The 15,397-nt window shown below is 34.0% G+C and overlaps 1 protein-coding gene across 1 annotated transcript in view; it reads left to right on the plus strand.

Moving 5' to 3' along the window:
• OPHN1 (oligophrenin 1) overlaps positions 1-7,855 on the plus strand; it is a 648,185-nt gene extending 640,330 nt beyond the window's left edge. The window contains exon 23 of the mRNA XM_057717522.1: positions 7,810-7,855. Coding sequence (XP_057573505.1) covers positions 7,810-7,822 — 13 coding nt within the window. The 3' untranslated portion in view covers positions 7,823-7,855. The remainder of the gene's footprint in view (positions 1-7,809) is intronic.
• Positions 7,856-15,397: the final 7,542 nt, after the last annotated feature.

Raw genomic sequence — 15,397 nt, forward strand, 5'->3', positions numbered from 1 at the left:
TAAAGAGAGAAAGGAAGCAAGAGAAAGGAAGCAAGAGAAAAATCAAACGGTCACATACAAGGCAACTCCAATATGGTAATTAGGAGACTTTTCATTAGAACACTCCTTTGCAGGCCAGAAAAGAGCGGCATGGTACATTTAAAGTGCCAAAGGGAAAAAAAATAAACCTAGGGTACTCTACCCAAGAATCAAAGGAAAGATAAAGTGTTTCCCAAGCTAGCAAAAACTGAGTTCATCACCTCTAAGCTGACTTTACAAAAGAATGTTTAAAAATCTTCTTTAACTGAGAAAGTGAACAGAAATAAGAAAATACAGGAAGTGGAAAATCCCACTAGGAAAGGCAGTGGGTCAACCACTTAAGCTAAAATGAAGTTTAGAGACAGAAATTGTAAAGTCGACTATAACTACAATAAACAATTAAGGAATAGACATGAGGAGGTAAAATACAACATCAAAAACATAAAATATGGGGAGGAGTAAAAAATATAGATCTTTTAGAATGTATTTGAACTTAAATGATTACCAGTTTTAAAAAAGAAGATATAGTTTTAGGTCAATATATTTGAACTACACGGTAACCACAAATCAAAAACCTACAATAGATACACAAAAGAGAGAGAAAGGAATAGAAACACAATACTTAATTCATCAAACCACAAGGGAAGAGACTAAAAGAAGAAAGAGCAGACGAGAACTACAAGCAACCAAAAAACAAAATGGCAATAAGTGCATATCTATCAATAATCACTTTATCAATGAACTAAATGTTTCAATCAAATACACAGGGTGGCTGGTTGGGTAAAAAAAAAAAAAGAAGACCATCTATAAGCTGCTTACAAGAGACTCACATCAGAGTTAAAGACACACAGACTTTTTTCCCAATAGTATTCAAACTAACATTGCTCAATTTTGTTTTCTTGAAATGACTGCTGAGAAACCAATTAGGGTAGAAATATGAAGGCACAGCAATTTAAAAGGAAGAATATTAAAATAAATGTATCCAAATCTACATGTATATTTCATGAATAGAAACTTTAAATGGGTTCCATTTCTGTCATTTTTCATTTTTTAATTTTTATTGGAGTATAGTTGATTTACAATGTTGTGTTAATCTCTGCTGTACTGCAAAGTGAATCAGTTATACATATACACATATCCACTCTTTTTTAGATTCTTCTCCCATATAGGTCATTACAGAATATTGAGTAGAGTTCTCTGTGCTATACAGTAGGTCCTTATTACTTATCTAATCCCAATCTCCCAATTTATTCCTCCCCACCCCTTTCCCCACTGGTAACCATAAGTTTGTTTTCTACATCTATGACTCTATTTCTGTTTGTAAATAAGTTCTTTTGTACCAATATTTTAGATTCCACATATAAGCAATACCATAGGATATTTGTCTTTGTCTGACTTATATCACTCATTGTGACAATCTCCAGGTCCATCCATGACATTATTTCATTCTTTTTATAGCTGAGTAATATTCCATTGAACATATGTACCATATTTTCTTCATTCATTCCTCTGTTGATAGACATTTAGGTTGCTTCCATGTCCTGTAAATAGTGCTGCAATGAACTTTGGGGTACATGTATCATTTTGAATTATGGTTTTCTTGGATATATGCCCTGGAGTGGGATTTCTGGCTCATATGGTAGCTCTATTTTTAGTTTTTTACAGAACCTCCATACTACTTTCCATAGTGGCTATACAAATTTACATTCCCACCAAGAGTGTAGGAGGGTTCTTTTTCTTCCACACCCTCTCCAGCACTTATTGTTTGTAGGTTTTTTGGTGATGGCCACTCATACTGGTCAGAGGTGATATCTCATTGTAGTTTTGATCTGCATTTTTCTAATAATTAGTGATATTGAGCATCTTTTCCTGTGCTTTTTGGCCACCTATATGTCTTCTTTGGAGAAAAGTTTATTTAGGACTGCTGCCCATTTTTTGATTGGGTTGTTTGTTGTTTTTGATATTGAGCTGGATGAGCTGTTTGTATATTTTGTAGATTAATCCCTTGCCAGTTGCTTCACTCACAAGTATTTTCTCCCATTCTGAAGACACACAGACTTAAAGTGAGGGAATGGAAAAAGATATTCCATGTAAATTGAAACAAAAAGAAAGCTGGGGAATAAATACTCACATCAGAAAAAGGATACTTTAAAACAAAGTATATTAAAGACAAAGGGGGCATTATATAATGATAAGAGGATCAATATAAGAAAAGGATGTAATGCTCATAAACATATATGCACCTAGTATAGGAGCACCTAAATATGTAAAGGAAATATCAACTGACATAAAGGGAGAAACTGACAATAATACATTAATGGTAGGGAACTTTAACACCCCACTTCCATCAATGAACAGATCATCCAGACAGAAAATTAGTAAGGAAACTGTGGTCTTAAATGACTCATTATACCAGTTGGACTTAAGATATATCTACAGGACATTCCATCCAAAAGCAGCAGAATACACATCCTTTTCAAGTTCACATGGAACATTCTCCAAGATAGATCACATGCTAGGCCACAAAGGAAGTTTCAATAAATTTAAGAGGATAGAAATTATATCAAGCATTTTTTTCCAGCCACAACAATATGAAACTAGAAATTAATAATAGGAAGAAAAATGGGAAAAACAACACATGGAGACTAAGCAACATGCTACTAAAAACCAATGGATCAACAAAGAAATCAAAGAGGAAATCAGAAAACACCTCAATAAAAATAAAAATGGAAACACAATATTCCAAAATCTATGGGACATAACAATAGCAGTTCTAAGAGGGAAGTTTGTAGCAGTACAGGCCTACCTCAAGAAATAAGAAAAATGTCAAATAAACATTCTAACCTATCATGTAAAGGAATTAGGAAAAAAAAATAACAAAGAAAGCCTAAATTTGGCAGAAGAAAGGAAATAATAAAGATCACAGAGAAAATAAATAAAATATAGAAAAGATCAATGAAAGCAAGAGTTTTTTTTAAAGAAGAAATTGATAAGGCTTTAGCTGAGATCATTAAGAAAAAAGAGAGAGAGATGACCCAGATAAACAAATATGAATGGAAAAAGGAGAAATTTCAATGAATACTACAGAAATACAAAAAATCAGAAGATACTACTGTTATGTCAACAAATTGAACAAACTAGAAGAAATACATAAACTCCTAGAAACATACACCCTTCTAAGACTAAACAGGAAGAAATGGATAATCTTAGCAAAGTGATACTACTACTGAAATTGAATTAGTAATCCAAAAACAAACATGATCAGCAAAAGTCCCAAAAAACAAAAGTCTGGGACTGGACAGCTTCACAGGGGAATTCTAGCAAACATATGAAAAAGAGTTAACACCTATCCTTCTCAAACTATTCAAAAAATTTAAAAGGAGGAAGTATTCCCAAATTTATTGTGTGAGACCACCATTATCCTGATATCAAAACCTAAGACACTACAAAACAGAAAAAAATATTGGCCAGTATCCCTGATGAATATAGATGCAAAACTCCTCAAAAAAATTTTAGCAAGTCAAATTCAACAGTGTATAAAAACAATCATACAACTTGTTCAAGTGGAATTTATTCCAGGGATGCAAATCAATTAATATGATGTACCACACTAAGAAAACAAAGGAGAAAAATCACATGATCATCTCAATAGATGCAGAAAAATTATTGGACAAAATTTAGCACCCATTCATTATAAAAACTCTTAACAAAGTTGGTATAGAAGGATCATATCTCAACATAATAAAGGCCAATTATGACAAACCAACCATTAACATCAAAATCAGGAACAAGAAGAGGATGCTTACTCTTGTCATTCCTGTTTAACATAGTATTGGAAGTCCTAGCTACAGAAATGAGACAGGAAAAAGAAATAAAATGCATTCAAATTGGAAGGGGAAAACTAAAACTTCTGTTATTTGTAGAAGACATGATCCTATATGTAGAAAACCCTAAAGTGTCCACCAAAAACTATTGGCACCAATAAAGGAATTTAGTAAAGTTGCAGGATAGAAGGTTAATGTATATAAATCTGTTGCTTTTCTATACACTTTAATGAGCCAGCAGAAAGAGAAAGCAAGAAAACAATCCCATGTAAAATTGCATCAAAAAGAATAAAATACCTAGGAATAAACTTAACCAAGAAGGTGGAAGACCAATACTCTGAAAACTATGAGACATTGATGAAGGAAACTGAAAATGACACAAAGAAATGGAAAGATACCTATTGTTCATGAATTGGAAGAATTCATGTTGTTAAACTGTACACAGTGCCCAAAATAATCTATACACTTAATGCAATCCATATCAAAATACCCATGACATTTTTCCCAGAACTGGAACAAATAATCCTATAGTTTGTATGGAACCACAAAAGATCCAGAATAGCTAAAGTAATCTTTAGATAAAAAAACAAGGTTGGAAGCACTTTACGCCCTGACTTCAGACTATACTACAAAGCTACAGTAATCAAAACAGTATGGTACTGGCACATGAAATATACACATAGATAAATGCAACAGAATACAGAGCCCATAAATAAAGCCACACACTTATGGTCAATTAATCTATGACAAAGGAGGCAAGAATATACAATGAAGCAAAGACAGTCTCTTTGATAAGTGGTGTTGAGAAAACTGGGCAGCTACACATAAAAGAATGAAATTAGAGCATTTTCTCATACTGTATACAAAAATAAACTCAAAATGGATTAGATACCTAAATGGAATTCTGGAAGCCATAAAACTCCTAGAAGAAAACATAGGTATTACTCTCTTCAACATGCTTTAGCAAAATTTTTTGGATCTATCTCCTTAGACAAGGGAAAAAAAAAAAAAACAATGATAAGCAAATGGGTCCTAAGTAAGCTTAAGAGCTGTTTCACAGCAATGGAGGCAATCGACAAAACAAAAAGACAACCTACTGAATGGGAGAAGATATTTGCAAACTGTATGTCTGATGAGGGGTTAATATCTAAAATATATAAATAGCTCATACATCTCAATATCTAATATACAAACAACACATTTAAAAAATGGGTAGAAGACTTGAATATTCATTTTTCCATAGAAGACACAAAGATTGCCAAAAAGCATATGAAAAGATGCTCAACTTCACTAAGCATCAGGGAAACGGAAATCAAAACCACAATGAGATATTAACTCACACCTGTCAGAATGACTATATTCAAAATGAGCACAAATAATAAATGTTGGTAAGGACGTGGAGAAAAGATATCCTAGTACAATCTTGGTGGAAATGTAAATTTGGGTAGTCACTGTGGAAAACATTATGGAGGCTCCTCAAAAATTTAAAAACAGAACTACCATAGGATCCTGCAATTCCATTTCTGGATATATATTTAAAAAACAAACAAAAGGTTCATTTGAAAAGACAAATGCACCCCAATGTTCATAGCATCATTATTTATAATTGCCAAGATATAGAAGCAAACTAAGTATCCATCAACAGGTGAATGGATAAAAAAGATGTGATATATATATATATATTTATATAACACACACACACACACACACACACACACACACACACACACACATACATAATGAAGTGCTACTAAGCCATAAAAAAGAATGAAATTTTGCCATTTGCAACAACATGGATGTTCTTGGAAGGTACTGTGTTAAATGAAATGTCAGACAGAGAACGACAAATACTGCATGATATCACTTACATGTGGAATCTAAAAAATAAGACAGACTAGTCAATATAACTAAAAAAGAATCAGACTCACAGATATACAGAACAAACTTGTGGTCACCAGAAGGGAGAGGGAAGGGGTGATGGGCAAGATAGGGGTAGAGGATTAAGAGGTAAAAACTACTATGTATAAAATAAACAACCTACAATAATATATTGTATAGCACAGAAAATGTAACCAATATTTTATAATAACTATAAAAGGAATATAACCTTTAAAAATTGTGAATCATTACATTGTACAACTGAAACATATAATATGGTACATATTCAATTATAAAGAGATATATGAAATGCCAATAAACACAAAAAAATGCTCATCATCACTGTCTACAGACAAATGCAAATTAAAACTGCTAGTAGAAACACTTTACTTATTAAAATGGCTAAAATTAAAAAGACTAAGTATACCAAGTGTTGGTGATGATGTGGAGGAACTGAAATTCTTATATACTGCTGGTGGGTGTTAAAATAGTATAACCACTTTGGAAAACTAGAAATAAAAAAAATATTTTTAATAATTTTATACACACACAGAGTTGCAAAAATAGTGATGAAGATTTCATGTAGCCTTCATCCAACTTCTCCACAGTTTACAATTATCAAGGCCACGAATTGACATTGATATCAACAAATGGATAGATAAAGATGTGGCACATATATACAATGGAATTTTAGCCATAAAAAAGAATGAAATTGAGTTATTTGTAATGAGGTGGATAGAGCTAGAGTCTGTCATACAGAGCGAAGTAAGCCAGAAAGAGAAAAAAATACTGTATACTAACATATATATATTGAATCTAAAATAACAAACAAACAAACAAACAAAAAACTGGTACTGATGACCTCAGTGACAGGGTAAGAACAAAGATGTAGATGTAGAGAACGGACTTGAGGACACAGTGGGGTGGGGGGGAAGGGGGAGCTGGGATGAAGTGAGAGAGTAGCATTGACATATATACACTACAAAATGTAAAATAGATAGCTCAGGGAAAGTTCCTGCATAACATAGGGAGATAAACTTGATGATGGGTGATGACTTAGAGGGCCAGGCTAGGGAAGGGGGAGGCAGTCGTGGGAGGGAGGGGATATAGGGATATATGTATAAATACAGCTGATTCACTTTGCTGTATCTCAAAAATTGGCACAGCAGTGTAAATCAATTATATTCCAATAAAGAGCTTTAAAATAAAATAGGATAAAATAACATTTATATACAAAAAATACTTATAAACTATACTATAATCTAAGTACAAACCTTATTTGAATTTCACCAGTGTTTTCCTCATGTTTGTGTGTGTGTGTGCATGTATGTGTAATACTAGTTCTTTTTCTACCACATTTATAGATTTGTGTAATTACCACCATGATGCAGAACAGAATTTTCTATCATCCCCCAAATCCTCCCTCAAGCTATCCTTTCCCCCTACTTCAATCCCTGGGAACCACTGTTCTCTTCTTCACCAGTATAATTCTGTCATTTAGAGAATGTTACATAAATGTCATGGTACAGAATGTAATCTTTTGATACTAGCTTCTTTCACTCAGTATGATTCCAGTGAGTTCCATCCAAATTGCATGTATCAATTGTACATTCCTTTTTACTACTATTATTACCTTGCATGGATGTACTACAGTTTATCAGTACATGTTAGATATTATTATCCTTCCAGACCTTTTTCATGCATTTAGAAACATATATTTACATGTATGTGGCAGACATAGAGATTTTTCATACAGATCCCCCTTTAACAGAGCTTGCTACCGGTATCATAGTTGACTGACAACCCCAGCTGCAGCACCTTTAGATCCAATGCAGCATGAAACCTGAAGCCTTGCTTCTTCCAGGCTGCTCTAAGTCACAGTTTGAGAATGATAGGGATACTACAGGTGGGCCAGTCCTGTTTGATGTGTGATCTCTCTAACAGACAAGTTTTGCTCAGGGACTTGCCACTGGCCAGGCCAAGACTTTCTCATATTTCCATTCCCTCTCCTTTTACATGTGCCAGACCTGTGTAAAGTCTGAAGGCTGTCCCTGACTATTCATGATACCTCTACCTTTATCCTTCACAGGGGAGTTCCCTAGATGAATATCCTGCTCAACTAATCCTTTCTTGGCATCTGCTTCTACAAGGACCCAAGCGAACAAAATGTACAAATATAATCTTTGGTTGTGTGATTTTAAAGAACTTTTAGTGAGATATAATTGACATACAATAAACTGCATTTAAAGTGTACAATTTGATATTTTTTCTCATTGGTAATGTATATATGGCAATCCCAACCTCCCAACTCATCCCACCCCAACCCCCCACCCCCGCTTTCCCCACTTGGTGTCCATATATTTGTTCTCTACATCTGTGCCTCTATTTCTGCCTTGCAAACTGGTTGATCTGTACCATTATTCTATATTCCACATATATGCATTACTATATGATATTTGTTTTTCTCTTTCTGACTCACTTCACTCTGTATGAGTCTCTAGGTCCATCCATGTCTCTACAAATGTCCCAGTTTCATTGGTTTTTACAGCTGAGTAATATTCCATTGTGTATATGTACCAAATCTTCTTTATCCATTAATCAGTCAATGGGCATTTAGGTTGCTTCCATGTACTGGCTATTGTAAATAGTGCAGCAATGAACATTGGGGTGTATGTGTCTTTTTAAGTTATGGTACTCTATGGGTATATGCCCAGTAGTGGGATTGCTGGGTCATATGGTAATTCCATTTTTAGTTTTGTGAGGAACCTCCATACTGTTCTCCATAATGGCTGTATCAACTCACATTCCACCAACAGTGTAAGAGCGTTCCCTTTTCTCCACACCCTCTCCAGCATTTATCGTTTGTAGATTTTCTGATGAGGCCAATTCTAACCAGTGTGAAGTGATATCTCATTGTAGTTTTGATTTTCATTTCTCTAACAATTAGTGATCTTGAGCAGCTTTTCATGTGCCTCTTGGCCATCTGTATGTCTTCTTTGGAGAATGCCTATTTAGGTCTTCTGCCCATTTTTTGACTGGGTTGTTTGTTTTTTGATATTTAGTTGCATGAACTGTTTGTATATTTTGGAGATCAATCCTTTGTCTGTTGATTTGTTTGCAAATATTTTGTCATATTCTGAGGGTTGTCTTTTCATCTTGCTTATACTTTCCTTTGCTGTGCAGAGGATTTTGTTTCATTAGGTCCCACTTATTTATTTTTGTTTTTATTTCCATTACTCTAGGAGGTGGGTTAAAAAAGATCTTGCTGTGATTTATGTCAAAGAGTGTTCTTCCTATGTTTTCCTCTAGGAGATTTATATTGTTTTGCCTGACATTTAGGTCCTTAATCCATTTTGAGTTTATTGTTGTGTATGGTGTTAGAAAGAGTTCTAATTTTATTCTTTTACATATAGCTGTCCAGTTTTCCCAACTCCACTTATTGAAGAGGCTGTCTTTTCTCCATTGTATATCTTTGCCTCCTTTGTCATAGATTAGTTGACCATAGTTTATCTCTGGGAATTCTATCCTGTTCCACAGTGATCTATATTTCTGTTTTTGTGCCAGTACCATAGTGTCTTGATTACTGTAGCTTTGTAATATAGTCTGAAAACAGGGAGTCTGATTCCTCCAACTCCGTTTTTTCCCTCAAGATTGGCTATTCGGGGTTTTTTGTGTCTCCATACAAATTTTAGGATTTTTTGTTCTAGTTCTGGGAAAAATGCCATTGGTAATTTGGTAGGGATTTCATTGAATCTGTAAATTTCTCTGGGTAGTATAGTCATTTTCACAATGTTCATTCTTCCAATCCAAGAATATGGTATATCTCTCCATCTGTTTGTGTCGTCTTTGATTTCTTTCATTAGTGTCTTATAATTTTCTGAGTACAGGTCTTTTACCTCCTTCGTTAGGTTTATTCCGAGGTATTTTATTCTTTTTGTTGCAATGGTGAATGGGATAGTTTCCTTAATTTCTCTTTCTGCTCTTTCATTGTTAGTGTATAGAAATGCAACAGATTTCTGTGTGTTAATTTTGTATCCTGCAACTTTACCAAATTCATTGATGAGCTCTAGTAGTTTTCTGGTAGCATCTTCAGGATTTTCTATGTATAGTATCATGTCATCTGCAAACAGTGACAGTTTTACTTCTTTTCCAATTTGGATTCCTTTTATTTCTTTTTCTTCTCTGCTTGCTGTGTCAAGTTCTTCCAAAACTATGTTGAATAGTAGTGGAGAGAGTGCACATCTTTGACTTGCTCCTGATCTTAGAAGGAATGATTTCAGCTTTTCACCATTGAGAATGATGTTTGCTGTGGGTTTGTCATATATGGCCTTTATTATGTTGAAGTAGGTTCCCTCTATGCCCACTCTCTGGAGTTTTTACCATAAATGTGTGTTGAGTTGTGTCAAAATCTTTTTCTGCATCTATTGAGATGATCATGTGGTTTTGGTCCTTCAATTTGTTATTATGGTGTATGACATTTTTTGATTTGTGTATATTGAAGAATCCTTGCATTTCAGGGATAAACCCCACTTGATCATGTTGTATGATCTTTTTAATGTCTTGTGCGATTCTGTCTGCTAGTATTTTGTTGAGGATTTTTGCATCTAAATTCATCAGTGATATTGGTCTGTAATTTTCTTTTTTTGTAATATCTTTATCTGGTTTTGGTATCAGAGTGATCGTGACCTCATCGAATGAGTTTGGGAGTGCGCCTTCCTCTGCAAATTTTGGAAGAGTTTGACAAATTTCAGTGTGAGCTCTTCTCTAAATGTTTGATAGACTTTACTTGTGAAGCCATCTGGTCCTAGACTTTTGATTCTTGGAAGATTTTTAAGCACAGTTTCAATTTCATTACTTGTGATTGGTCTGTTCATATTTTCTATGTCTTCCTGATTAAGTCTTGCAAGATTATACCTTTCTAAGAATTTGTCCTTTTCTTCAAAGTTTTCCATTTTATTGGCATATAGTTGTTTGTAGTAGTCTCTTATGATGCTTTTTATTTCTGCAGTGTCCATTGTAAACTCTCCTGTTTCATTCCTAATTTTTTTGATTTGAGTCCTCTCCCTCTTTTTCTTGATTAGTTTTGCCAAAGATTGATCAATTTTGTTTGTCTTCTCAAAGAACCAGCTTTTAGTTTTTTTGAGTTTTGCTATTGTTTTCTTTGTTTCTATTTCATTTATTTCTGCTCTGTTCTTTATGATTTCTCTCCTTCTACTAACTTTTGATTTTGTTTGTTCTTCTTTTTCTAGTTACTTTTTGTGTAAGGTTAGATTTTTTATTTGGGATTTTTCTTGTTTCTTGAGGTAGGATTGTATTGCTATAAAATTCCCTCTTAAAAATGCTTTTGCTGCATCCCATAGGTTTTGGATCAATTGTGTTTTCATTGTCATTTGTCTCTAGGTATTTTTTGATTTCCTCTTTGATTTTTTCAGTAATCTCCTGGTTATTTAGTAGCATATTATTTTGCCTCCATGTGTTTGTGTTTTTTTTTTTACAGTTTTTTTCCTGTAATTGAATTCTTTTTTTTATAATTGATTTCTAATCTCATAGTGTTGTTGTCAGAAAAGATGCTTGATATGATTTCAATTTTTCTTAAATTTACCAGGGCTTGATTTGTGACCCAAATGTCATTTGTCCTCGAGGATATTCCATGTACACTTGAGAAAAAAGTGTAATCTCCTATTTTTGGATGGAATGTCCTACAAATATCAAATAAATCTAGCAGGTTTATTATGTCATTTAGAGCTTGTGTTTCCTTATTAATTTTCTCTCTGGATGACCTGTTAAACTCCCTCACTATTATTGTGTGACTGTTGATTTCCTCTTTCATAGTTGTTAGCATTTGCCTTATGTATTGAGATGCTCCTATTTTGGGTGCACATATATTTATAATTGTTTTCTCCTCTTTTTGATTCATCCCTTGATCATTAAATAGTGTCCTTTCTTGTCTTTGTAAATTTTTTTATTTTAAAGTCTATTTTATCTGATATGAGTATTGCTACTCCAGCTTTCTTTTGGTTTCAATTTGCATGGAATATCTTTTTCCATTCCCTCACTTTCAGTGTGTATGTATCCCTAGGTCTGAAGTGGGTCTCTTGTAGACAGCATTTATATGGGTCTTGTTTTTGTATCCATTCAGCCAGTCTGTGTCTTTTGGTTGGAGCCTTTGGTCCATTTACATTGAAGGTAATTATCAATATTAATGTTCCTATTACCATTTTCTTAATTGTTTTGGGTTTGTTTTTGTAGGTCCTTTTTTTCTCTTCTGTTTTCCACTTAGAAATGATCCGTTAGCATTTGTTGTAGGGCTGGTTTGGTGGTGTTGTATTCTCTTAGCTTTTGCTTGTCTGCAAAGGCTTTGATTTCTCTGTCAAATCTAAAAGAGATCCTTTCTGGATAGAGTATTCTTGCTTGTAGGTTCTTCCCTTTCATCACTTTAAATATATCATGTCAGTACCTTCTGGCTTGCAGAGTTTCTGCTGAGAAATCAGCTGTTAACCTTATGGGAGTTCCCTTGTATGTTATTTGTCATTTTTCCCTTGTTGCTTTTAATAACTTTTCTTTGTCTTTAATTTTTGTGAATTTTACTGCTATGTGTCTTGATGTGTTTCTCATGGGGTTTATCCTGCCTGGGACTCTCTGTGAGTCCTGAACTTGGATGACTATTTCCTTTCCCATGTTAGGGAAGTTTCCAATTATAATCTCATCCAATATTTTCTTGGATCATTTCTCTCTCTCTTCTCCTTCTGGAACCCCTATAATGTGAATGTTGGTGCATTTAATGTTGTCCCAGAGGTCTCTTCAGCTATCTTCATTTCTTTTCATTCTTTTTCTTTAATCTTTTTTGTATTAGTGATTTTCACCATTCTGTCTTCCAGGTCACTTATCTGTTCTTCTGTCTCAGTTATTCTGCTATTGGTTCCTTCTAGTGTATTTCTTATTTCAGTTATTGTATTGCTTTTCTCTGCTTGTTTGTTCTTTAATTCTTCTAGATCTTTGTTAATCTTTTCTTGCATCTTTTCGATGTTTGCATCCAGTCATTTTTCAAAGTCTTGGATCATCTTCACTATCATTATTCTGAATTCTTTTTCTGAAAGGTTGCCTATCTCCACTTTTAGTTGTTTTTCTGGGGTTTTATCTTGTTCCTTCATCTGTTACAAAGTCTTCTGTGTTTTTGTATTCTCTATCTTTCTGTGCCTTGGTTTTTAATTCCATAGAATGAAATACTGCTGATACTGCTTGATAGTGCTGTCTGCACTCTTGTGGAGGAAGCTCTCTAAGAGGCTTTTGTGGCAGCTTCCTAATGGGAGGGACTGATGGTGGGTAGGGCTAGGCGTTGCTTTTGTGGGTGGAGCTCAGTAAAACTTTAATCTGCTTGTTTGCCAATAGGTTGGGCTGTGTTCCTACACTGTTGGTTGTTTGGCCTGAGGCAACCCAGCACCGGTGCTTATAGGCTCTTTTGCAGGGATAATGGAGAACTCCAGGAGGGCTAATGCCAATATGCATTTCCCAGAACCCCTGCTGCCAGTGTTGTCTTCCAGGTGGTGAGCCACAGCTGCCTCCCACCTCTGCAGGTGACCCTCCAGGTAGGTCCGGTTCAGTCTCCTATGGGGTCACTGCTCCTTCCCCCGGGGTCCTGGTATGCACATTACTTTTTATGTGCCCTCCTAAAGTGCAGTTTGTTCCACCCTGTCCTGTAGAATTCCTACAATAAGATACTGTTGGTCTTCAAAGTCTGATTCTCTGGCAATTCCTCCTCCCATTGCTAGATGCCCAGGTTGGGAAGCCTGATGTGCAGCTCAGAACCCTCTGTCCAGTGGGTGGATTTCTGTTGTATAAGTTTCCTCCAGTTTGTAAGTCACCCACACAGTGTTTATGGGATTTGATTTTATTGTGGTTGCACCTCTGCTACTGTCTCATTGTGGCTTCTCCTTCTCCTGGATGTGGGGTGTCTTTTTTGGTGAGTTCTAGTGTCTTTCTGTCCATGATTTTTCAGCAGTTAGTTTTGGCTCCAGTGCTCTTGCAAGAGAGAGTGAGTGCACGTCCTTCTACTCTGCCATCTTCATCTTTCTACCAGTTTTGTAGTTTTTTATAAAATGTAGATGGTGTCATGGTGTACATACTCTTCTATAACTTGTCTGTTCAATAAAAAATATGTTTTTGAATGCCTTCCAAGTTAATATCTTCTTTTTAACTCTTGCATATCCCTTGTTATAGATATGTCATAGTTTATTTTGCCATTTCACGTTGATTCTTTCTAGATTTTTCCTATTATAAACAATAATGAAACAAACATCTTTGTACATATTCCTTATATGTGCTTCTTTACATACAAATATTTCTTTTAGTCATTTAGAAGTGCATTACTTCATTAAATGGTACATACATTGTTTTATTTTAATGGACACTACCTGCCTTGCCAAAAGGTCTTCATGGAATTTATATTTTCATAAAAATGTATGAGAAAAAAAATGTATGAGAGTATTTTTCCCTACACCTTCATCAGTATTTTATATTATCATCATTTAAAGTTTTTACCATTTTGATGGGCAATGTCTCATTTTAATGAGATTAGAACTGTCAATAAGTGACATTTGAGCATTATTTCATATGTTTATTGGCCATTTGGATTCCCTCTTCTGTGAATTGCTTACCTTCTCCATTTGCAATTCAATTGTTTCCCTTTATTGTTTTGGTCTGTAAGTTTTCTTTTTATATTCCAGATATTAATTCTATGAAAATATTTTTTCCAAGTCTGTCAGTAGTTTTATTTTATTTGTTATTTTTTGTTGTAAAAAGTTTTTGCATTTTGATGTTGTCAGATTAATAAATCTCTTCCTTTAAGGTTTTGCATTTTATATAAGAACTTTCATACTTCAAATTCACAAATATTTGCTAAAATTAATAATTGTTTTCCACATTAAAGTATTTACTTCATGTGAAATTTGCTTTTTAAACTAGTATCAGATACGGACCTTTCTTTTTTCCAATAGTATGGAAAAAGAATTTTTTCCAATTTTTCCCCATCTATCTATTAAATTCAACTACCCTTTCCACACTAATATGAAATAGAATTTTTGTCACATATCAATTCACATCTTTATCTATGTTTATGGCTATATATCTATTGTCTGTTCCTAGGCTTCATTTTGTTCCATTGATTTGTCTTTTCTTGTGCTGATTATACTTTTTCAATAATTATAGCTTCATAACATGTTTTGATTTCTGGTGGGGAAATTTTTCCTTGTTACTTTTATTTTCAAAAATATTTTTGCTATATAGGTAGAATTCTTCTTAAAAATAAATTTTAAAACGAGGCTGTTAATTTCTGTTTAAAAGCAACATATTAGATTTTATTGAGATCCTTTTGAATTTATAGAACAATTTTGAGAGAATGGTCATCTCTTTAATATTGAGTCTTTCTGTCTTTGAAATGGACACATCTCTGTACTTATTTTTTTTTATATTTTTAAGTAATGTTTTATTGGTTTTTATTCCATATATGTCTTACAAATTTCTTGTTATGTTTACTCCTAGATATTCTACAGTTTTGCTTGGAATTATAATCATTATTTTTTTTCTGTAACATTTTCTGATTGGTAACTACTGATGTATGTTTATTTTGTATCTGAACTCTATTATTACACAGTGGCTGATCAGGTCTATTTTCCTCAGTT

Source organism: Hippopotamus amphibius, chromosome X (genome assembly GCF_030028045.1).
Source record: "Hippopotamus amphibius kiboko isolate mHipAmp2 chromosome X, mHipAmp2.hap2, whole genome shotgun sequence".
NCBI classification, from domain to species: Eukaryota; Metazoa; Chordata; class Mammalia; order Artiodactyla; family Hippopotamidae; genus Hippopotamus; species Hippopotamus amphibius.